Below are 25,938 nucleotides of genomic sequence, written 5' to 3'. Positions count from 1 at the left end.
GTGGTTCCGAGGGTGTGGGCGCGCGCGGGCTCGAGAGGTGGTTCCGAGGGTGCGGGCTCGAGAGGAGGTTCCGAGGGTGTGGGCGCGCGGGCTCGAGAGGAGGTTCCGAGGGTGTGGGCGCGCGGGCTCGAGAGGTGGTTCCGAGGCTCCGCGAGCCGCCGGAGACGGTTTTGTTCAAATTGTTTCGAGGAGTCTCGGGAGGGAAGAACAAACCGATAATAGCACCTAAAACAAAACGTGAACCGGTACGGGCTACAGTAACTGGGATAGAGAAGTAATTAAGAGTTTCAGGTAAACTCAGCCTGGCAAATTCAACGGCACAAGTGGATGAGTTGAACATGTCGCAGAAATGATGCTGTGGATTTAATGTTTTTTTTAAATATATTTTGTTTTGTTGGCGATGGTGAAAAGCACAAGTTGCTGCATTTTTGCGTGACACAGGAAACACCCAGACAGGTGTTCAGGGTGAAGAAGCTATTTGGGAAATGTGTCTTTTCCACCTTGGACGTCAAACAGCACCAATAGAGGTCCAGTGAAGACAGATGCAAAGTATTCATTTAGTCTCCGAAATCCAGCCAACATCCCTCCAGATGAGACAGGCATTTGTCCCTTGGGCAAAAAGGACCAAGCAAAAGTGAGCAGTGCAGAGAGTAGAATAGGGTAAGCTCCCTACAACTACCCCCTCTACCTCACAAAGTTGCATTGGGGTGGCTCCTGTTTGGGATCTGATTGGAGGGAAAAGTTGTATCCGATGATTTTCACTGTTGGTGGAAAGTTTGACAAAGAAATACATCACAAAGTATCTCGTGGACATTCCAAACTGTTCGTTATGGTACTAAGGGTGGACTAGTGTTATCTGGTTAGGTTCCAGTTTTCAGTCTCAACTGTTTATAGAGGATGGTTTCTTTTGAGGGCAAGTTACAATATACTTTTCCTCTAAGAAAAAGTACAGATTTGGATACATTTAGTGACAACGGTAGTTGTTAATAGCGATATACGTAGGCAGTGCAGATGCAACTGCGCAGATGTCAGCTCTGGTCTCACACGATGCACCGTGCTAACAGTCTGCATATCTCCGAAACCCTAATCCTGACCCTAAACTCTAACCCTACCCTGAGCTGCAATGTCAATAGCAAGATAGTTGCAGTATCAATTTGCAGCATCATCGTCGATGCAGGACGGCTGCTGTGTCATTGGTCACTCTGAACAAAAAATACATTTTCCCCATCTTTATTAAAAAAAATGTTCTTTTGTAAGTTGCCAGCACCAGGTATTATGTTTACTTGTTTCGAACATCACTGGCCAGAATTGACAATTAGAGAATCACCTCTAGCTATGTTGGTGTACTTGTGTATATATATTGAAGAGAAAAGACAGATTACTTATTAAAGGAGTAGACTTCTTAATTTTCTCAATGAAGTAGTCTCCACAGAAAGCTTCTTCGCCACCTGATGGAAATGTTAAATACAAATGGTGACCTGGATGGTGCAGTGGGTGAGATAGTGGCCTTTCACCACTGGGACTTTAAAAATTCAAATCCTGTTGAGATTGATGGGATGAAAATCTTTGATGGGGTCCTATGGAAAATGGGTTTGGGCAGTCTCAATCCAATGTGCTTGGCCTACAGCACAAAACTGTCCCTAATTCAGCACTGATTGGGAATCTCACTCAAAGAGGTGGCTGGTGTGGTAAGTGGGGAAAAATGGCATACCGGTACTCTTCTAGGGGGTGCTCACCTGAGATTGGGAATGAAACATTTTGTTGGAGCGGAGTAGACTGAGTTTTATTTTGCATCTTGCTGCAAGTGTTTGATGCTGACAATGGGCTTCTGAGTGGGAAGACACACAAATCCCTCATCATGATGAACAGAAAAATAAAAATGAACAAATGCTGTATATTCACACTCTTCCCTTGGAGTATAGTGTGAAGTAGTGGAAGGATTCACATGCTGATTCGCAGTCTGACAGGCTGCAATGTGAATGTTCATTCCATGGCCATAACCATCTTTATACCGGCTGATAGAGTGGTTAGGGAGGATTTTATGGGCTTTCACAACCCATACGATGATGGGGGACCACCTGCACCCACAGGCGTGAGTGTCCCTCTGGATGTCATCACAGAATTCAGAGCCAGAGCGCTGCCCTCCACTCACCAGGACTGTCTGAAAAGTAGGGTTTGAAGCCTGCACCTTCTGACTTGGGCAGGAATGGTACCACCAAGCCAAAGACTCGCTCCCCCAACTCATGTTGTACTGCTTGTTAAATGTATATATCTTGATACCCCCCTAAATGGGGGAGAGTCACCAGGTGTGCATGGAGGTCTTAAAGGATTACTGTACCTGCAATGATGTGCGAACTTTTGTTTGTCTGTGGGCATTGTACTTCATTGAGAGAAGGAGAAAGTTTTTTCCATCTACAGTGAGTAATCTATCACTGTTCTGTTTGTCTACTAAAGAATATATTTGGTGCAAAGTCTTCTAAATAAAATAAATTATATAAATTGTGCATACTTAGGAGCCAACTGTAATGCATCTCAGAAGAATAACTGAACATATTTTTTTAAATTTTTAAGCAATTCCACAAAAGGGAAGAAATATAATGGCATCAGAAGATCACCAGGAAGAGGATGCTTTTTGTTTCAATGTAGGCGGCTGGTTCTTTTCAATTCCAAAGTCAAAACTTTTACAGTTCCGTGACTCAGTTTTATGGCAAGAAGCTTCCAGTCTTGTTCATTCTGAAGATGCCAGACTTTTCATTGACCGAGATGGATATACTTTCCGTCATGTTCACTATTATTTGCATACATCAAAGCTGTCCTTTTCCTGCCTCTCAGAAATTAGTTTGTTGTATGAGCAAGCAACAGCAATGTGTCTGACATCTTTGCAACAGGTATTGGCCATGGATAACATGTAGAGCAGGGTATGATTACAAGGCTGTAATCTAATTCAGCAGACCATTATAGCAGTATTTGCTTCCTTGTGGAGAGAGACTTCTCAATACTTCTTCCTGTGCTTTGTTGCATAAGAGATGATCAAGAGAAAGCACTTTCAACATAGAGACAAATACCTAATTGTACCATACACAGACTAGCAAACATCCAACATGGTCATCAACATGGGGAGCATCTAAAATGCAATGATCATGATATTGTTAGAATTCAAATCAAATTCAAAAGTGACCCAATAATTGGACTCTGAACGAGCAGACTTGGAGAGAATGCAAAATGAATTTATAAAAGTTAATTGAATTACTAATTGTGGTGAGATTTATTATAGAAAAGTTGTTCAATTGTGAATTTTGACTAATGATAATTGCTTAAAAAAAATACTTGTCATAGAAATGGAAAGGTTGAGAGTGTAAATTCTAGGCACATTTCTGCTGGTTTAGAATAGCTTTGAGTTTTGGAAATTGTTGAGTAATGTTTCAATTTATAACAGACTTTAAAGTGGACCTGAAATAGTTCAAAATCTTACTGATTTAGATTACAGTGTTGAAATAATTTAATTTTATATATTATTTATAGTGTATTCTGCACACTGTTAATTAAAATGGTTAAAGGTATTAGTGCTACTGTGCAACTTCCTGTATCTGGAAGTTGTGTATGTATATCTTGGCGCCATTTCATTTACTTTTTTAAGACGTGTTCTTTTGTTAGCAGATAACAAATTTATGGAAGCAAAGATATTTGTTGGTTGTGTGCTACAGCCTTTGAGTACCATACCCTTCCAGATTCCTGTGGCAAATGGTGTGCAGCATGATTTTTTATAGAAGAGTGTTAAATATGTTTGTGACAGGACTGGAGATTTAAAATGAAAAGCAGTATGGTTGACATATGAAGTAGAGTTGAACAAGCAAGTAGATTATAAAGGTTCACAGGTCTGCTTTTCCATACTTATTTTATATCTGCTCATAACTTAAATACATGGTGAATAAACAGTACCCTACACTGTTTTACAAGCTCTGACTCTGATAAAACCAGCAGATATTATACTTTTTATAGTGCAAAAGTTTGGATATTCTATTTTACCTCAAGGTAGGATATACCATACATATGGAATTAAAGTGACTTTAACCTGTATTACAAAAGGATGAAATCTCCATCAGTTACTTTTCAAATGATTCTTGATGTTTTGCAACAAAAAGTATTTTTAACATTTTTATTGTTTAAGATATTGCATTATGAATGATTTTTATTTATACATTTATGTATAGTAGAAAGCGAATTCAAAATTGAAGCATATGCCATGAAATTTAAGCGTTCATTCAGGCACCTAGATGTAGCTTTACTGTTGGCTAGATTAAGGAATTTATTTTATTTGAAAATATTGTTTGTGAACACATAGGAATACTATCTAATTATTTACTGATCAACATATATGAACCAGATCAAATGTTGACTTTTGGTGTGGTACGTAACAGTGCATTTGTACTACTGAAAATTAAGATTTAGTTTAACAATATTTTTTTTAAAAACGTTATTTCGAAAACAAGTTAATTTTGCAGTACAATTAACATATACTGTGTAACTAGCCTGCAGACTTATTTTTTTCTCCCATGTTCACGTGCTGTTTAAATTTAGTTTGTTAGTCTCTGTGCTAAAAACATATCTTTCGGCCTCTTTGCAGCTAGAATGTAATGCAGGTAGTATGAACTTTACTGAATCAATGTATGTAAGTAAGGAAATAAAACCTGTATTCAGTTCTGTACAATAAATTGTAATGCTGTCCTTAGTGTACTGGATAGTGCAAAGTAGTGACAGTATTTATGGAGCAATGTAAACATGGTGCTCTGATTACAATAACATGGAGTAAAACTACTTGGATGCATACATGGTGCATTGTTTACTGGACTCTGACTGGCACTGAGATTTTTACCAGTGAAAAGAGCTAGTGAGACAGTCAGCTCTTTATACGGAAAATAGTATAACTGCTGAATGCCACTTTTCCATTGAGAAATAAAATCAGTTAAAGCCAGTCTTTGCACAGATAACATTTAAATGTACTCAGCATAAAACTAAAGCAGTGCAAGTTTACATCTTGAAGGTATCTTTGCTTGCACCAATACCAATCTGCACTGATCGATTTGTATGATTCTTTTGGCACCACTATGCCAAAACTCACAGCATGACACCAGTGTCAAACATGCCGTATAAAATTAGCATAAGCACAGGCCTAATGCTGCATAACTTCCTTACCCAATGCTTTTTAGTGTTATTGCAGCACCTAGTAGCAAATTTCAACACACTTGCATCAGGCTGCTCAAGCCAGAGTCTGATTCGAAGAAAGTTCCCCATTTCACACTATCGACTTCAATTGCAATGAATTCAGTCAGTTCTTGCACGACATGCAAGAATTCCTCACAACACCAAACATTCCACTTCACATGGATCGCGAAACTAACACTGCCTATCACAATTTTCTATCTGCCTCTTTTCGCCAATCATTGGACATCTCCTCATTGATGTAATGTAATGTTGCCAAGCTCTGTATTTTTATTGTGTGAAACATTTGAGCTAAACATTCATACAAGCTTTGTGAGTCAATGATAAGTCCAGTTCTATTTAGTGCTGAGATTTTTTGAATTTAATAGCCCCTCCTGTTAAGTGATTTTCAAAAGCAAGATTATTCACCTCTAAAGAGAGGTGAGTTACTGCTGATGTGACGTAATGCGAAATGTTAGTGTTCTTTGTACTTACAAATCCTGATTCAGATTAATGAGATTTAAAAAGAACAGAAATTTCTTTTTAAAGTGTTTTAAGTTTTCAATTTAAGTAGACTAGGCTGCTGTAAAATATGATTTATACTTACAAAGTTGACCTTCATTCTTAAATTCTTATTATTGCAGAACCATGGCTACTCATTTTGTGTAGACATATATTGCAGCAACCTTTGTCTGAATTAGCAAGGACTCATAGAAAATTTCCTTTTGAGGTGGTTATTATGTTTTTTCTAATCACAGTTCCTTATTTGCTTTTAAGCAAAATTTATTCCAAGGAATATGATTATTAAAGTCCTAGCATTCTGCACATCCACTAGATACATAGAAAATCCAGAGCAAGAAAAAGTCATGTAATCCATCAAGCCTGCTGCATCCAGAGTCACTGTGTCATTATTCTATCATGGACTTCCTTCCCACATCATCTGTTTATCCCCTACTTTAAGGAACACTAATTCCCCTCTCCAATCTCTCCTGAAAAAAACTCAAGCAGTGTTGTTAAATATCTCTATGACCCCCAAACCCCCTTCAACATATATTGATCCAGCTCCTTTTTATAGATGCAATTGACCCCAAATCAACAACCTTCTCTGGGAGCCTGATCCACATATCCACTATTCTGTAGGAGGGTGGGGGAGAGAAAGCATATCCTAATCTCAAAACCTGCTCAAGACTTGTCAATGTCTTCCTTGTGTCCTTTGGTCTGGATTGTTGTCCAAGAGAAATAGCTTGTTCCACCTCATTTATTATTTTGAAGACTTGTATCATGTCTCCCCTCTTCTTTTCTCTAGCAGAAAAAAGTTTAGTTGCATGAGCCTTTCTTAATAACTTAGTCTCCTAACTTATGATGTGGAGATGCCGGTGATGGACTGGGGTTGACAATTGTAAACAATTTTACAACACCAAGTTATAGTCCAGCAATTTTATTTTAAATTCACAAGCTTTCGGAGGCTTCCTCCTTCCTCAGGTGAACGTTCCAACAAACGTTCACCTGAGGAAGGAGGAAGCCTCCGAAAGCTTGTGAATTTAAAATAAAATTGCTGGACTATAACTTGGTGTTGTAAAATTGTTTACAATTCTCCTAACTTAGTCACTGTTCTTTGAATCCATTCTAATGCAATTATAACCTTTTCCAAAAGTGCATGCCATACTTCAGAATAGGTTTTAACATTGATCTGTACCATGTCCATATTATTTGTTCTGATAGTAGTCCATTGCCCCCCAGGTGCATCCTAATACCTGATTTGCATTCTTAATAGCTGCCTCATACTGACCAGATGCTTTCGAAGTATGACAAATTATCACTTCCAAATCTTTTTCCTTTCCAGCCTCTGTCAGTGGCGACCCTTTTATGTTATACACATATTTCCTAAATGCACGACGCTACATTTATCCACATTAAAATCCATCTGTCATATTTCAGCTCATCTACATAATGGTCAAAGTGTCTCTGAAGATAGTCAATTCCATTTCTACTCGTTATCTGCCTACGGACCTTGGGCTCGTCAGCAAATAATATTACAGAAACCATCAGAATATCATCAGAAATATTAAAAATAGCAGGAATTCCAGAACAGATCTTTTTGAAACTCGACTGGTAATTTATTCCAGGCAGAGCATTTACTGTTTATCACCAATCTCTTCTGTTGCCAAGTTATGATGTGGAGATGCCGGTGATGGACTGGGGTTGACAATTGTAAACAATTTTACAACACCAAGTTATAGTCCAGCAATTTTATTTTAAATTCACAAGCTTTCGGAGGCTTCCTCCTTCGTCAGGTAAATGTTTACCTGACGAAGGAGGAAGCCTCCGAAAGCTTGTGAATTTAAAATAAAATTGCTGGACTATAACTTGGTGTTGTAAAATTGTTTACAGTTGCCAAGTTAGTTCTCGATCCACCTGGACAATTTAACCATAAAACCATAGTACTTTCCAGTACAGAAGAAGGCATTCAGCCCATTAGTTCTTTGCTAATTTGTCAACTTTTGCATGAGCCTCCTAGTTTTAAATGAGGAGATGTCCAATGATTGGCGAAAAGAGGCAGATAGAAAATTGTGATAGGCAGTGTTAGTTTCGCGATCCGTGTGAAGTGGAATGTTTGGTGTTGTGAGGAATTCTTGCATGTCGTGCAAGAACGGACTGAATTCATTGCAATTAAAGTCGATCGTGTGAAATGGCGTACTATTCTTCGAATCAGACTCTGGCTTGAGCAGCTTGATGCAAAAAATGTAATTGATGTAATATTAGGCTATGGCGGCTCATTTTTCTCCTTGCAGCCAATGGGGATAATTTTCCAAGTATGTGCTGGTGGCAGGGAATCTCATGCGCTAACAGCGCATATTGGAAATTGATGCAATTTTCTATTTATTGATCTCAATGATATATGCTGTAGGGGGGATGATTCCCTACCACTACTCAAAATTACACCGAATGCCTCACATCCTCACTAAGTAGCAACATTTTACAGTTTAAAAAAAATCCTAGGCTGTACAATGGTATTGCAGCACCATGCAGTAGTAGGACATGGCTTTCAACCTGTGATTTTCCAATTAGCAAGTTTCCAATCGAGTTGGGAGTGTGGCTGAGAGGGAGCTAACTGAATTGCTTTGAGCTACTTGCATCATTTTTAGCTAGTGATTACCGAGCAGCAGTGACAGAGATCTGGGAGCAGATCATTTGCTTGACTTCTGTGCTCTGGAAAGGTGTGATGATGTGGATAAAAAAGGTGAGGAAGGGAAAAATTAAATTGTTAAATTACAAGAGATTATTGGCAAAACTATTTTGAGAATATACAGTAATGTGTATTGTGACTAACAACTTTTATAAGATGTACTGATTTTCAGCTTATTTGAATAGGCTTTGGATAATATGAAAGAAAGTAAGCATCATTTGCGCATACGACCTGAAGATGTACCAGTCACTAAAAGAGCAAGCAGGAATTATTGGAGAACAAGATGTAATAGTAAACCTTCAGAGTTCCAAATTAAAAGTCCAGCATTTACAGGTAGTTAAAACTTCCATAGAGATATTTCTTTCTAGAGATTTTTATTGTCAACAGTAGTACAGCAGTTTAAACAATAAAGTAGGTAGTTTATTTCTGGTGATCGTAAAGGAAGATTTACATTTATATATTTTATGACAATTAGCATGACTTAAAGTGCTTCACATAAAATGAATAACTTTGAAGTTGTTATTTAGGTGAACATGGTGTGAAATTAATCTGTTTTTGATGGTGTTGATTGAGAGAAAAATGTTGGTCATGAGAACTCCTGCTCTTCTTACAATACTGCCATTGGATCTTTCATGTCGACCTGAAGATATGATGTGGAGATGCCGGTGATGGACTGGGGTTGACAATTGTAAACAATTTTACAGCACCAAGTTATAGTCCAACAATTTTATTTTAAAATTCACAAGCTTTCGGAGGCTTCCTCCTTCCTCAGGTGAATGTCAAGAAATCCTTGAAGCTCTCGCATTTATAAATCACAGAACAATACCTGGTGATTACAGATAGTCTTTTCAACTGCCCGTTGCCAAGGCAACCAAAGTGTTCAGACAGATAGGTGTTACCTACAGGGCCACCGAATATACAAACGGCCAGAACAAAAAAAAAGAGAGAGAGAGGCAATATAACGGGTCAATTGCTGTCTTTTCCTTCCGGATGTTTCTATGTTTCTGCTGCTCTCTTTTTTTTTTGTTCTGGCCGTTTGTATATTCGGTGGCCCTGTAGGTAACACCTATCTGTCTGAACACTTTGGTTGCCTGGGCAACGGGCAGTTGAAAAGACTATCTGTAATCACCAGGTATTGTTCTGTGATTTATAAATGCGAGAGCTTCGAGGATTTCTTGACATTCACCTGAGGAAGGAGGAAGCCTCCGAAAGCTTGTGAATTTTAAAATAAAATTGTTGGACTATAACTTGGTGTTGTAAAATTGTTTACAATTACCTGAAGATAGTGATGGGACCTTAGTTTAACATTTCATCTGAAGGACAGCATCTCTGACAGCAAAGTTCTATATCATACACTGCACTGGTGCTATCCTACATTATGTGCTCAAGTCCTGGAATGAAACTTGAACTCACAACCTTCTGACTCAGAGGCAAGAGTGTTGTCAAGGTGACACTTATTTTGCTTAAGAAACCTATAATACGCTATTATTCCATGTGAGCAGAACTTCCATCTTTCCCACATTCCTGAACAAACACAGGCACACGTACTGTTATTTGCCGCCCACTCCCATAATTCTGAACCTTATGGGTAACATATGATGGTATGCACACTATTGATTATTTGAAAATGTGGGCATCATCTGAAAAATGAGGTGAGTTGGAAGATCTGTGAGAGCTTTAGACTGTGTATACCATCAAACTAGTATGTCTCTGATTTTCACCCTCATTTATTATTGGAGTACTGTGCACAGTTCTGGTATCCATACTACAAAAAGGATATAGAGGCACTGGAGAAAGTGCAAAAAGGATTTACAAGGATGATACCAGAACTGAGAGGTTATAACTATCAGGAAAGACTGAACAGGCTGGGGCTCTTTTTTCGCTAGAATAGTGAAGGCTGAGGGGTGACCTAATAGAGGTCGTTAAAATTATGAAGGGGTTTGATAGGGTAGAATGTAGAGAAAATGCTTGGTGGAAATCCAAAACTAGGGGTCATAAATATAAGATAGTCACTAATAAAGCCAATAAGGAATTCAGGAGAAACTTCTTTACCCAGAGAGAAGTTAGAATGTGGAACTTGTTACCACATGGAGTAGTTGAAGTGAATAGCATAGATGCATTTAAGGGGAAGCTAGATAAGTAAATGAGGGAGAAAGGAATAGAAGGTTATGCTGATAGAGTTAGATGAAGTAGGGTGGGAGGAGACTCATGTGGAGCATAAACCAGTTGGGCCGAATGGCCTGTTTCTGTGCTGTAATTTCTTTGTAATTATCCTCCAGAACATTGACTGGGAAAAAAATCAGGACATAGTTTTGACAGAAACTGGTAATTCTGTCTTTTTTTATATAGCTAGAATTCAAATGGAAGCTGTACACCCTCACTAAGGTTCAAACTGGAGGACCACAGTGTTCTGTCTATGGGAGAATGGCAAATGCCTGTCTTCGAAACTAATTAAGTTAAGGTTACTTTGATGACTGGAATGGCTTATTTGAAATATTAATATATATGGATTGATACATAGTGATGTCGACAACAATATTCTCTCATTACTGCTTATTAATAAAAAATCATTAAGATGTGAAACCCAGTCTAGAGGGAAATATACAGAGCAGGCTGCAGTTTCTAGCAATTAACACCTTAGCTTGTAATGTAAAATTGTTAACATCTCTGTTTTATCATTTCACTTCAAACATAGTTGATGTAACATGAAAAAAGTTTAATGGCATAAGACGACACAAGTACAAGATTACAATTGCAACCATGTTGACCTCCCCTTACCATATCAATTAAAACCACTTCTAGCAGGCACTCTTCAGTTCTGACCAAACTTTAAAATATTGTTGTAAGACACATTGGTATCCCATCAACTATATGTTTTGCTGGCAGAGTCTTCATTCAGCAATTGCCCTGTATGCTTGGAATTATCTTGCTGGTTCCACAAGGCGTAAGCAAATTAATAGCTGAGATCAACTAACTACAGCTGAGATCAACAAACTCAGCACAACAAGGGGTTCAACCTGGAACTTTGCTGGCCTCTACAACTCAGTACCACATCCCTGTGGCACATTCAACCATTAAGCCCTCAGGGCAGCTGTTTGAAGACTTCTAAAGTTTGCAAATATTTTTGAATGTGTTAAGTACCTACAGGAAATATCTTCTGTTTCAAGAGAATTATGACCATTTTTGCTTTGTTTTAGGATTACCTGATAAGGCTCCATTAGGACTGATAGACACGCCACTGTTGGATACGGAAGAAGAGGTGCACTGGTATTTCCTTCCTTTAGACTTAGTGAAGAAATACCCTACTTTAATCAATGATGATAATCTGCTGTGGCTGTGTGAGGGAGTTGTCCTCATAGAAATTGGATGGAGTAATTTCCGATATATAGGTAGTTTAATCATCACCTGTGAATATACTGATACTACATTATAAACAAAAATAGACAACTTGTAAATCTCTCTCTTACCTAATATTTGTTCTTACTGAAATTCTGGTTAATTGAGTATTAACAGGGGATCTGTATCCATTACTCTGTGGGAAAAATCTGCTAATTTCTAATCTCCCTTGAGGCTTGTTAATTTTATACATGTGTTCTGCACTCCTCTGTTCATAGTCCAGTTAAGTAGTCTGCTAGCATCTATATTATCGATGCCGCTCAGTACTATCTTGTCTCTACTTAACTTTATTTTCTCCAATGTTAGAAAGTCCAGCTGTGCAACTTTCCTCATAACTCAGAGGCATAAATTCCAGAATCATCCTAGTCAATATTCTCTAACCCCATTACAATGTATCAATGTCCCATTGAAAGTACATTACGCACAATTATTTCAAATCTCAATTAACTTATTTCAATTTAAAATCAGTTGTCTTCAAGATGCATTCCAGGACTTGATTAGTCTTGTTTACATCAATGGAATTCTTTCTATAAATGCTCAGTGATCCCACCCAGATCCTTTTACTTTTTCACTTTTACTAGTGGACAGTTTAAAATAGGACCCTGTTGTTATGTGCTCTTTGAAATCATGGTGGTGTCCTCCCTATAAAGAGAGGCAGCTGATGATCCATTCCTACAGGATTGGATTTTGCCTAATCCAACAATTAGCTGGTCCACTTCAACATAGGACCCTTTCATGTTATACTAATTTACTGTTTTATGTATGCATTACTTCACAGGGCCAATAATGTGATGGCACTCTCATATTATTGGATATGGAGGCCTACGAGGTGCCCAGAGCAGGCGGCTGGCACACGGCCCCTGACAAGATATGTGTAAGGCTCATTAGGCCTTTGACTTCCATTCAAATTAGATGGCCACACCACAATGTGGCTGGAGCATCTGAGCATTGCATCAGTGACACAGATGCTGAAGAGGACGCCACATTATAGTAAAAAAAAGGTGCCCCTTGTGACCTTCTGTCCACATTCTCCCATGCCATCATTGGCTGCTAGCACTCAATATTCTGCCCTGGCACTCCCAGCATGGCATGAGCGATGTGTCTCGAGAACTAGAAAATTATACAAATAAGCTGACCTCATGTTATCTTGCAAAGTCAACTTATTTGTGCGCCAGTATCACTTGGATATCACCTGTGCGCTTTGCAGGGGCCGTATAATCAACGCTTACATTTCTCTACATTGAGGAGGAGCAACAAAGGAAGAAACTTTTTCCTTCTACTACTGTGATAAAGAAGTGCAAAGCTATTTTTTACAACTAATTGGGAAAAAGAAAAAAATTGAAAAGGACCCCATGATCATTTCCTCCCTTAGAAAAGGAGCTCTTGTTTAAGTACAGCTACAACATTGGCATCTACCCGACAATGGGGGAAAATTGCCCAGGTATGTCCTGCCACAAAAAGCAGGGCAAATCCAATCCGGCCAATTACCGCCCCATCAGTCTACCCTCAATCAACAGCAAAGTGATGGAAGGTGTCGTCGACAGTGCTATCAAGCGGCTCTGACTCACCAATAACCTGCTCACCGATGCTCAGTTTGGGTTCCGCCAGAACCACTCTGCTCCAGACCTCATTACAGCCATGGTCCAAACATGGACAAAAGAGCTGAATTCCAGAGGTGAGGCGAGAGTGACTGCCCTTGACATCAAGGCAGCATTTGACCGAGTGTGGCACCAAGGAGCCCCAGTAAAATTGAAGTCAATGGGAATCAGGTGGAAAACTCTCCAGTGGCTGGAGTCATAACTAGCACAAAGGAAGATGGTAGTGGTTCTTGGAGGCCAATCATCTTAGCCCCAGGACATTGCTGCAGGAGTTCCTTAGGGCAATGTCCTAGGCCCCACCATCTTCAGCTGCTTCATCAATGACCTTCCCTCCATGATAAGGTCAGAAATGGGGATGTTCACTGATTATTGCACAATGTTCAGTTCCATTCGCAACCCCTCAAATAATGAAGTAGTCCAAGCCCGCATGCAGCAAGACCTGGACAACATCCAGGCTTGGGCTTATGAGTGGCAAGTAACATTCGCGCCAGACAAGTGCCAGGCAATGACCATCTCCAACAAGAGAGAGTCTAACCACCTCCCCTTGACATTCAACGGCATTACCATCACCGAATCCCCCACCATCAACATCCTGGAGGTCACCATTGACCAGAAACTTAACTGGACCAGCCATATAAATACTGTGGCTACAAGAGCAGGTCAAAGGCTGGGTATTCTGCAGCGAATGACTCACCTCCTGACTCCCCAAAGCCTTTCCACCATCTACAAGGCACAAGTCAGGAGTGTGATGGAATACTCTCCACTTGCCTGGATGAGTGCAGCTCCAACAACACTCAAGAAGTTTGACACCATCCAGGACAAAGCAGCCCGCTTGATTGGCACCCCATCCACCACCTAAACATTCACTCCCTTCACCACCGGCGCACAGTGGCTGCGGTGTGTATCATCCACAGGATGTACTGCAGCAACTCGCCAAGACTTCTTCAGCACCTCCCAAACCTGCGACCTCTACCACCTAGAAGGACTAAAGAAGGCATATGGGAACAACACCACCTGCACGTTCCCCTCCAAGTCACACACCATCCCGACTTGGAAATATATCGCCGTTCTTTCATCGTCGCTGGGTCAAAATCCTGGAACTCCCTAACAGCACTGTGGAAGAACCTTCACCACACGGACTGCAGCGGTTCAAGAAGGCGGCTCACCACCACCTTCTGAAAGGTCATTAGGGATGGGCAATAAATGCTGGCCTTGCCAGCGATGCCTACATCCCATGAACGAATAAAAATTAATATTAGTGGCGTCATCCACGTAAAGGACACTTGTTGATGTATCCTTGTGGGATTCGTTTTACGCAAACTCACTCTTTATTGACCCGTTCCAAAATATGATCCTTAATCATGTGTACATGTTTTTATGTTTCATCTTCCTCTTAACCTAAAGTTACATTTATTCTCGTTACAACCATCTGCCATTCCTTAGCGCATTGCTTAATTGGTCAGCATAGTTTGCCACGAGCAAATTTCTGTCTCACTACTTGCACTAGATAGAAGTATACTACGGGATACAATGATGTGCAATTAGAGAACAAGTAGATTACCTGAAGATGTTGGTGTATACAAAATTTGTTTGATTTAAGCTTTGTGCAGCTGTATGCAGAATGGAGATTGCAAAAATGGGCCTATGTGTTTTGTCAAGTGCGATTCCAGCATGGCAAATGCCCTGCTGCTAACCTGTTTGAGTGCTTTAATAAACTGTGTTTGTTGTATTCAGTCATGTCTAGTTCTGAACTTGATGGTCAGGTTATTCTTAAGATATTAAGGCTGTGGGCCCATTGGGCCCTCATTACACCTACCCAATTACAGTTGGGGAAACTATCCATTTTTAGACCGGAAGCTAATTATTAAGAGATTCAAGGTTATCAGATATGGATTATTCAACTTTTAGACACCTCATAAAGGGTGAGATCATTCTCCCCATGACAGACAACATTATAACTGTCATTTATTTCAATTCTAACTTTTGCAATCGCACAGAAAATGCTGTGCACGTATAAATTCCACAACATGCCGAAAGTTACATTGGGAGTGATATAGAACATGTTTTGTTTATTCAGATTTTATAAATGCAAAAATTGTTGAGGCATTTAAAAAGAGCTGACAAAAACAAAAGAAGTCAAGCTGTTAACAGTTTAGCCTCCAGTGTTGTGACCCCAACGTTAAAGTACCTTGGAGGTGTTCATCCAGCTCTTGGTGTAGGGAGGAATGGTCTTGTTCCTACATACTGTAATTGTGTTAACCATGATTTACTTGAACAAATAAGGAAGCACAAAATTCTTGGTCCTCTGCAAGCTACCAATACAAATTCTACATTGGACCATTAAGTGGAATGCAAAGCAATAGTTTAGTAAACTCCAGCAGGATGGGAGATCAGTCTTCACAATTGTACTGTCGACATATATTTGCTGCTCCAGATCTTCCAAAAATTTTAACATCTAGAAATCTGTTTGCTTCTCGAATTGTCAAATTCTGCAATAGACCTACCCAGCAGGGCTGTGAGTATGTAGATACTAATATTAGCAATACTAATATTCCATGTGCTTTTCTCCTCCACTTCTGATTTATCAAATTCTAAGAAAGAAAAGAAGGAACAAGTGAAATGTTACCATATCTTGATTTGGATTATTCCCTACTGACTTTTTTTTGTTTCAGGCCACATGCTCCTATCTCTGCCTAATGGGTTGGCCATTAAGAGAGATTAGCTCAAAACCATGGAGCTCTCAGATTAACAACAATAAATTGCATTTATTTGCACCTTTAACGTAGAATGTCCCAAGGCATTTTAGACAGGTGTCAGGAAAAAAAAACAGATGCTGAGTCAAAGAAGGCAATTAGGAGGGGTTACCAAAAGCTTGATTGAAGAGGTGGGTTTTAAGGAAGGTCTTGGAGGAAAGGGGTGGAAAAGCAGAGAGGTTTTGAGAGGTAAATCTAGGGAGTGGGATTTTAGTGGCTGAAGGCATGACCGCCAATGCTGGGGGGTGGTGGGGGTTGCAGAAGAGGCCAGGATCGGAAGGAGTGTGCTGTAGGTCTGCAAGAAATTAGAGATAGGGAAAGGGAGGCCATGGATAGATTTAAACACATGCAAGTGAATTAAAAATTTTGAGGCATTGGGGATGCCTAATGTAAGTAAGCGAGGAAGAGGGCGATGAGCTGACATTTATGGAGGATGGAGCATGGGAGTAATTGAATCTGCAGGTGACAATGGTAAGTATGAAAGTTTCAGCAGCAGATTGGCAGTGGAGTTCGAAGTAGACAGTCTTTGTGATGGAGAGGAGATGGGGTCAGACAGGATGCCGAGGTTGTGAGCAGTCTCATTCAGCCTGAGATAGTGGCCAGAGAGGGGAAAGTAGTTGGTTCTGAGGGTATAACGTTTGTGGCGGGGCTGTAAACAATGGCTTCAGTTTTCCCAATGTTGAGTTGGAGGAAGATACAGATTATCCAAGACTGGATGTTGCACAGAGGCAATGGAGGGATTGAAAGAGGTAGAGCTGGGTGTCATTAGCATAGATGTGGAAGCTGACCTCATGTCTGTGGAAGGGGTAGCATATAGTTGAGGAAAAAGAGGGGCCTAGAATGGATCTTTGGGGGACTCCTGAGGTGATGATATGGGGGTGGGAAGAAAAGCCATTGGTAGAGATGCTCTGGCTACAATTGGATAGATGAGTGGAACCAAGTGAGGGCTGTCCCATGGAGCTGGACTACAAGAAAAGGCATTAGAGGAGGATGCTGTGGTTGACCATGTCAAAGGCTGCAGAGAAGTTAATGAAGAATAATGCATAACGGTTACAGTCACAGAGAATGTTGTTTGTGACTTTGGTTAGGACCATTTTGGTGCTGTGGAAGTGGAATCCTGATTGGAGGGATTCAAACAGGGAGCTGTGGGAGAGATGGGCACGAGAGATGGGAGGTTGCAATATGTTTTAAGGTCCTTGGAGATGGGGCAGTAGTTAGTGAAGATAGAGGGATTGAGGACGGGCTCTTTGAGGAGGGGAATGTTGATGGTGGTTTTGAAAGTGAGGGAGACTGCTTGAGGAGAGGAAACTATTTACAATATTAGCTAGCATTGGGGTCAGGTTAGATAGGAATTTAGTGGGGCTGGGGTTGTGGAAGCAGCAGGTGGGTTTCATGGGTGAGATAAACTTGGAGAGAGCATGGGGGAATGAAATAGGGTTTCAGGGCTAGAGTGGCAGGTGGACTTTCAAAGGTTTGGCTTAGTGGGGAAGGGGGGATGCAGCAAAGGCAGCTGAACGATAGTCTCTATCTTGGAGACTAAGCAATCCATAAGCTCCTCACACTTGTTATTAGAGGTGAAGGTGGAGGGCCAAGGGAGAGGGTTGTAAAGAGGGAGTTGGCAGTAGAGAAAAGGAGCGTGGGCTTCTCTTTGCTTTCCTGGATGATTCTAGAGTAGTGGATGGTTGAGCTAGATCTAGTGCCAAGTATGCTCAAATTTGTGCCGTTTAAACTTAAGGGAGTAAAATTGGGAACCATACCAGTAGGAATGGAAGGATTTGCTGGTTTTGTCACTGAAATCCTAATTTATGCTTTTGTCATCTCTAGACTTGACTTCTTCAATGTTCTGCCTGCCACTCTTCCATCCTCCTCGCTCTATAGACTAACTCAGCTGGCTATTTCATCCTAAACTAAGTCGCACTCACCCATCATCCCCATCATCATTGATCTACATTGGCTGCCTGTCCTCCTATGTATTGAATTTAAACAGCTTGTCATCCTCTGCAATTTTTCCATGGCCTTAATCCACTTTAGTTTTGAAAGCTCCTCCAATCTTATATCCCCTCCTGCATCTTTTGGTTCTACAACTCTGGCCTTTTGTGCATCCTCCTTATTGGTGGCAGAGCTTTCAGCCGCCTCAGCCTTAACATCTGAAACCTCTGCACTTTTCTGCTTCTCTCCCCTGCCTTAAAACCCATTTTTTCAGTCACATGTTCTAACTCTCCCAACATGGCTCAACATCTGTTACTTTTATTTTTCTCTCTGTAACGTGCCTTGGGACATTTTTCTATGTTAAAGGTGCTATATAAATGCAAGTTGTTGTGCATAATATTTATATTAGTTATTTGATCGGCATTAATGGCAAACTAATCAGATTAAGTTGGAATTATAAACTTAGTTTAAAAATGTAATTTTGCAGCAAATTTCCTTCACACCGGGAAGCTTCTTGTACCTGATAAATTTTCGGAAACAGACGTTCTTGTGACTGAGATGGAGATGCTTCATATTCCAGAGCTAATCAAAGCTGTAAAATCATACAAGATGGACATTGGTGAGTCAACAAGAGTAAAAATGTAACCAAAGGATCTTTAATAATATATCAAATCTATGGGAAAGCAACCTGTCTGAAGTAACAATTTAGAAGCTACTGGATTACATGGCTATGCATTTTATAAATGGAGAAACTTTTAATCTGGATTAGCCTTGCTATGTTCATATAACATTTATAGATTATTTCTAATGACAGCTGCTGATCGTTTAACAGTAATAGCTGACAGGTGCCTAATGATATGCAATTATTCTTGAATTAGTTTAAAAGTATTACTAAAACTTAATGATAGCAACAGTTGAGAGAGATTATAAACCCATTGAAATATCTACCATAAAGTTGTGCCAATCAGACTGGAAAACATATAAACATAAAAAAAACAAGATGTATCACAAAGAGTAAAATTCAGCAATTCAGTGACTAAGCAGTGGTTTTACATTATTCTCTGTTATAATAATTATAAAGAACCATAACCACATTAATTGTGGTTCAGATTGATATTGCTGTGTTAACCAGAATGTGTTTCACTCATTGTTTCCAAACTCAACATTTATAATGGGTGAGTGTAGCCACAATTATCTGTAGTTTTTGAAACTAGCACTTTTAAGGGATAATGCTAATTTTGTAAAAAAAAGTCCTGTACAGAATCTAAACTGCCATTAGTTTTTGTTTGAAAAGAAAAAGAAAAAGATTTGCATTTAAATAGCACCTTTCACGACCTCAGGACGTCCCAAAGTACTTTACAACCAATGAAGTACTTTTGAAGTGTAGTCATTGCTGTAATCTAAGAAACATTACAGTGTAATGTTTGCAGTGAATTTTGGGAATCCTGATATGATGCAAGGGTTGTAAAAAAAAGGTAGTGGGGTAGATTATGAACTGGCCGTCTGGGTGTAAAACTAGCATTTAAGGATCAAAATAGAAATGAAAATTGGGCGCCAATCCGCAACGCCAATTTTACGCCCGGGCGGCAAGTTGAAAATCTACCCTAGTATGTTTTGTGGCCACTTGCAGTTACTAGTTATATGAATTAATTTGCATCTCTCTTTTATCATAGGTGGTAGTCCCAAAGACGTCTCTACTCTTGTCGGTTCCATAAATCATTCTGAAGGGGGTTGTAACTCTGTATGTGATACGGCAGATAAACCATTATATGTCCTTGTCCTGGAATTGTTAGTGAAATACCCAGATTCAGCACTGGGACAGCTTTGCATCGAGAGCAGCCTGGATGGGATGAAGCTATATATTTTTGGCAATGGAGTTCTTTTTAAACATGTCAGGTGCTTATATTAGGTTTACTGTTAATTGCATTTCATTCTAACTGTCTGCAGAGGCCAAATGCATTTGTTGTCTAAAATTATGATTGCATGATGTTTATCACGTACAAAAGTTATTTTATAAAGTTGAGATGTATTTTTCAACTAATTTTAATCACATATACGCTACTATAATAGAAGATCAAATAGTGATAACATAGATTCATTAAGTGTACATAACAGTATGTTTCTTTTCAGGCAGTTATAAACAGTCCTGATCACACTGCAAAAAAATCCTTGACTTTCTCACAGCTAACATTTTCCCTATCCAAACTATTTTGGAATAATTAAAACTTCCTACAACTAGTAACTCAGTAATAGTTTCAGGCAGGAGAAGACCTTTGGTCCATCTAGCCCACTTATCCTCAGTATTTCTTTGATGCTTTTCCAATAACCCTGAATTCCATTTGTTGACATGAATCTGTTTAGTTCTTTATTGAACCCCATTAAGGTTTTTTGTTCCACCATCCATTCTGGGTGGAATCTGTTCCACATACTTACCACCCTTTTAGTAAGTAGGTTCCTCCTGCATTTCTATTTTCTTTTGTTGTCCTTAATTTGTAAGTATGACCCCTTGTGCTTAAATTCTAAATATGGCAGAAAAGCTTACTTGGATTCAATTTGTCAAAATCTTTCATAATTTTAAACACTTCTCTCGTACCCCCTACAGGCTTTTCTTTTCCTCTTGCGTCCTTCCCTTAAATTCTGGAAACAGACATGTTACCCTTCTGTGTACCCACTTCAATGACTCAATATCCTTTTTGGAATAAAGAGACCAAAACTGCACGCATTATTCCGGATGTGGTCTCACCAGAGCCAAATACACTTTTAAAATGCCCTCTCTGGTTTTACCCTTTGCTATGCATCCCAACATTCTGTTTTTTTTTAATAGCCTGAGAACATTGTGTTGATGGTTTTAGTGACTAAAACTCCAAGATCTCTTTCCTGCTCCAATAGCTCAAGTTCATTCCCATTTATCACAACATCAACCCCCTCTACCAAATCTCATATGCTTACATTTCCCTGTATTAAATTGCTTCTACCATTTCTCTGCCCACTGATAGAGCTTGTCAAGTTCTTTTTTAATTCGTGTGCATTGATACTCCTCATTTGCAAATTTGGACACTTTGGACACAATTCCTTCCTCAAAATCATTTATAAGAATTATAAATCACAGCAGAGCCAATGCTGAACATTGTGGCACTCTACTGGTAATTGGATGCTGTTAGCAGATTCATTTCCATTACTGTCTCTCAACAAAAGGGTTGTTAATCCTTCAGAAATAACTTCCGTTTGATTCTGGCCCGAGTGGTTATAAAACAGTAATCTTTAGTAGATTGACTCAATAGTAGTACAACAGTCTTCAGATTACATTAAAAGACAAGCAGTCAATACAACCTGATTCCTCCAGATTCAGAATGATCAGACCTGACCTCCGTGGATGGGACTTCCGACCTCCCCTCTCAAGAGCTCTAACTTTTGGGAGGGGGCATGTCCTATATACTATTCGGCTGCATTATTCTGCATGTAAGCATCCCAGTCCTTATCTCCTGGTTGTAAAACATCTCACTGTGCTGATCCTGTCAAAAACAACCAAGGATCTCTGCTGCATAAACAACTTGTTCCACCTTGGCCTTGCTTTGGCACCTGCAATGTATGTTGTTTACGTAGCCTTTCAATGTTATCAGGTCTTAGTATGTTTACACTATTCAATACGAACTGCCTCTTAACTTTTGCTTGTTTTTCGCCATTCTAATGCCTCAGCATTCTTTCAATGACCACTTGGGTTTCTGTAAGTTATTTTTCTCACAGGGATTCTGAAGTTCGCCTGCTTGCTAAGATGCAAGGTGCTGTGCTGGCCAGTATTCTTGTTTCAACCCATATCCTTACATCTGCCAACCAGATACCTGCCCATGCACTATTACTTGTTGTCTACCAACCAACCAGACTACAAAATATTTTTGAATTGATTTAGTACTCTTTCAAAACACCTACTTAATTTTCAAACATTTGAAAAGAACAGAAAATCTCTACCGCTCCCTCACCCACCGAATATATCAAAATGTTAATATGATTCAGTTCATCATCCTTATCTAAGCCTGAAGCAATTCTAAAGCGTTCAAGTCACTTTATCCATCTTGCTCTTTCTGCCGACATACTGAAATCAAACTTATCTGACGGGTGTATGTGGAAAGAAGCCAATTCACTGTGCTTTAAAATTTATTCTCCTTTGTAGGCCTTGTCTTTTCCAAACCTTTCTCCAGTCTGGTCCCTGGTAGTTTTAGGCAATTCTTTTTTTAAAAAAAAAGAATGACACCACGATGTGTATGGATTCTTCTAGAAATGGACTCAGACGCAAGAGATCCCCAGAACATAACTTTATTTACCTGTTTTCCAGGAGCTTTCTAGCTTCAACTAGGTCATAAAAACTCTAACTACCCACCATCCCATACCAGATTTTACCTGCTTTATCTTTACAGTGACTCGGCACTTCCTCAACTGGCCTTCATTTACATCATATATGACATAGTAACCTTTTTTTGTTCATGGGATGTGGGCGTCACTGGAGAGGCCAGCATTTATTGCCCATCCCTAATTGCCCTCGAGAAGGTGGTGGTGAGCCGCCTTCTTGAACCACTGCAGTCTGTGTGGTGAAGGTTCTCCCACAGTGCTGTTAGTAAGGGAGTTCAAGGATTTTGACCCAGCGACGATGAAGGATCAGGGATATATTTCCAAGTCGGCATGATGTGTGACTTGGAGGGGAAAGTGCAGGTGGTATTGTTCCCATGTGCCTGCTGATCTTGTCCTTCTAGGTGGTAGAGGTCGTGGGTTTGGGAGATGCTGTCGAAGAAGCTTTGGCGAATTGCTGCAGTGCATCCTGTGGATGGTACACACTGCAGCCACAGTGTGCCGGAGTTGAAGGGAGTGACTGTTTAGGGTGGTGGATGGGGTGCCAATCAAATGGGCTGCTTTGTCCTGGATGGTGTCGAGCTTCTTGAGTGTTGTTGGAGCTGCACTCATTCAGGCAAGTGGAGAGTATTCCATCACACTCCTGACTTGTGCCTTGTAGATGGTGGAAAGACTTTGGGGAGTCAGGAGGTGAGTCACTCGCTGCAGAATACCCAGCCTCTGACCTGCTCTTGTACCCACAGTATATGGCTGGTCCAGTTAAGTTTCTGGTCAATGGTGACCTCCAGGATGTTGATGGTGGGGGATTTGGCGATGGTAATGCCATTGAATGTCAAGGGGAGGTGGTTAGACTCTTTCTTGTTGGAGATGGTCATTGCCTGGCACTTGTCTGGCGCGAATGTTACTTGCCACACATCAGCCCAAGCCTGGATGTTGTCCAGGTCTTGCTGCATGCGGGCTCAGACTGCTTCATTATCTGAGGGGTTGCGAATGGAACTGAACACTGCAATCATCAGCGAACATCCCCATTTCTGACCTTATGATGGAGGGAAGGTCATTGATGAAGCAGCTGAAGATGGTTGGGCCAAGTACACTGCCCTGAGGAACTCCTGCAGCAATGTCCTGGGGCTGAGATGATTGGCCTCAAACAACCACTACCATCTTCCTTTGTGCTAGATATGACTCCAGCCACCGGAGAGTTTTTCCCCTGATTCCCATTGACTTCAATTTTACTAGAGTTCCTTGGTGCCACACTCGGTCAAATGCTGCCTTGATGTCAAGGGCAGTCACTCTCGCCTCACCTCTGGAATTCAGCTCTTTTGTCCATGTTTGGACCAAGGCTGTAATGAGGTCTGGAGTCGAGTAGTCCTGGCGGAACCCAAACTGAGCATCGATGAGCAGGTTATTGGTGAGTAAGTGCCGCTTGATAGCACTGTCGACGACACCTTCCATCACTTTGCTGATGATTGAGAGTAGGCTGATAGGACAGTAATTGGCCGGATTGGATTTGTCCTGCTTTTTGTGGACAGGACATACCTGGGCAATTTTCCACATTGTCGGGTAGATGCCAGTGTTGCAGCTGTACTGGAACAGCTTGGCTAGAGGCAAGGCTAGTTTTGGAGCACAAGTCTTCAGCACTACAGCTGGGATGTTGTCGGGGCCCATAGCCTTTGCTGTATCCAGTGCACTCAGCAGTTTCTTGATATCAAGTGGAGTGAATCAAATTGGCTGAAGACTGGCTTCTGTGATGGTGGGGATATCGGGAGGAGGCCGAGATGGATCATCCACTCGGCACTTCTGGCTGAAGATGGTTGCAAACGCTTCAGCCTTGTCTTTTGCACTCACGTGCTGGGCTCTGCCATCATTGAGGATGAGGATGTTTACAGAGCCTCCTCCTCTCGTTAGTTGTTTAATTGTCCATAGGAACAGGAGTAGGCCATTCAGCCCCTTGTGCCTGCTCCGCCATTTGATAAGATCATGGCTGATCTGTGATCTGACTCCATATACCTGCCTTTGGCCCATATCCCCTAATACCTTTGGTTACCAAAAACCTATCTATCTCACATTTAAATTTAGCAATTGAGCTAGTATCAATTGCCGTTTGTGGAAGAGAGTTCCAAACTTCTACAACCCTTTGTGTGTAGAAATGTTTTCTAATCTCGCTCCTGAAAGGTCTGGCTCTAATTTTTAGACTGTGCCTCTACTCCTAAAATCCCCAACCAGCGGAAATAGTTTCTCTCTATCCACCCTATCTGTTCCCCTTAATATCTTATAAACTTCGATCAGATCACCCCTTAACCTTCGAAACTCCAGAGAATACAACCCCAAGTTGTGTAATCTCTCCTCGTAACTTAACCCTTGAAGTCCAGGTATCATTCTAGTAAACCTACGCTGCACTCCCTCCAAGGCCAATATGTCCTTCTGAAGGTGCGGTGCCCAGAACTGCTCACAGTACTCCAGGTGCGGTCTAACCAGGGTTTTGTATGGCTGCAGCGTAACATCTGCCCCCTCGTACTCTAGTCATAAAGGCCAACATTCCATTTGCCTTCTTGATTATTTTCTGCACCTGTTCATGACACTTCAATGATCTATGTACCTGAACCCCTAAGTCCATTTGGACATCCACTGTTTTTAACTTTTTACCATTTAGAAAGTACCCTGTTCTATCCTTTTTTGATCCAAAGTGGATGACCTCACATTTGTCTACCTTGAATTCCATTTGCCACAGTGTTACTCCTACCAATACTGTCATGGGTGACAGGTAGATTGGTGAGGTCTCGGTCAAGTAAGTTTTTCCCTCATATTGGTTCGCTCACCACCTGCCGCAGGTCCAGTCTGGCTGCTATGTCCTTCAGGACTCGGCCAGCTCGGTCAGTAGTGGTGCTACCGAGCCACTCTTGGTGATGGACATTGAAGTCCCCCACCCGAGTACATTCTGTGCCCTTGCTACCCTCAGTGCTTCCTCTAAGTGGTGCTCAACATGGAGGAGGACTGATTCATCAGCTGAGGGAGGATGGTAGGTGGTAATCAGCAGGAGGTTTCCTTGCCCATGCTTGACCTGATGCCATGAGGTTTCATGGCGTCCAGAGTCAATGTTGAGGACTCGCAGGGCCACTCCCTCCTGACTGTATATTACTGTACCGCCACCTCTGGTGGGTCTGATCCTGCCAGTGGGACAGGACATACCCAGGGATGGTGATGGCAGAGTCTGGGACGTTGGCTGAAAGGTATGATTCTGTGAGTATGGCTATGTCAGGCTGTTGCTTGACTAGTCTGTGGGACAACTCTCCCAATTTTGGCACAAGTCCCCAGATGTTAGTGAGGAGGACTTTGCAGGGTCAGCTGGGCTTGGTTTGCCTTTGTCATGTCCGGTGCCTAGTGGTCCGTCGGTTTTATTCTTATTATGACTTATTTTAGCGAGATTTTACAACTGAGTGGCTTGCTAGGCCATTTCAGAGGGCAATTAAGAATCAACCACATTGCTGTGGGTCTGGGGTCACATATAGGCCAGACCGGGTAAGGACGGCAGGTTTCC

General features: G+C 40.8%; 1 protein-coding gene across 1 annotated transcript in view; it reads left to right on the top strand.

The window, feature by feature from the left end:
• Window positions 1-322: 322 nt before the first annotated feature.
• Window positions 323-25,938, top strand: part of LOC137333412 (BTB/POZ domain-containing protein KCTD19-like) — a 49,506-nt gene continuing 23,890 nt past the window's right edge. The window contains exons 1-6 of the mRNA XM_067997564.1: window positions 323-660; window positions 2,572-2,888; window positions 8,572-8,719; window positions 11,584-11,775; window positions 18,550-18,681; window positions 19,736-19,958. Of these exons, the coding sequence (XP_067853665.1) occupies window positions 2,598-2,888; window positions 8,572-8,719; window positions 11,584-11,775; window positions 18,550-18,681; window positions 19,736-19,958 (986 nt within the window). The 5' untranslated portion in view covers window positions 323-660; window positions 2,572-2,597. The remainder of the gene's footprint in view (window positions 661-2,571; window positions 2,889-8,571; window positions 8,720-11,583; window positions 11,776-18,549; window positions 18,682-19,735; window positions 19,959-25,938) is intronic.

This window comes from Heptranchias perlo, chromosome 16, assembly GCF_035084215.1.
Source record: "Heptranchias perlo isolate sHepPer1 chromosome 16, sHepPer1.hap1, whole genome shotgun sequence".
Taxonomy (NCBI): Eukaryota; Metazoa; Chordata; class Chondrichthyes; order Hexanchiformes; family Hexanchidae; genus Heptranchias; species Heptranchias perlo.
This window is presented reverse-complemented; position numbering and strand designations above follow the sequence as displayed.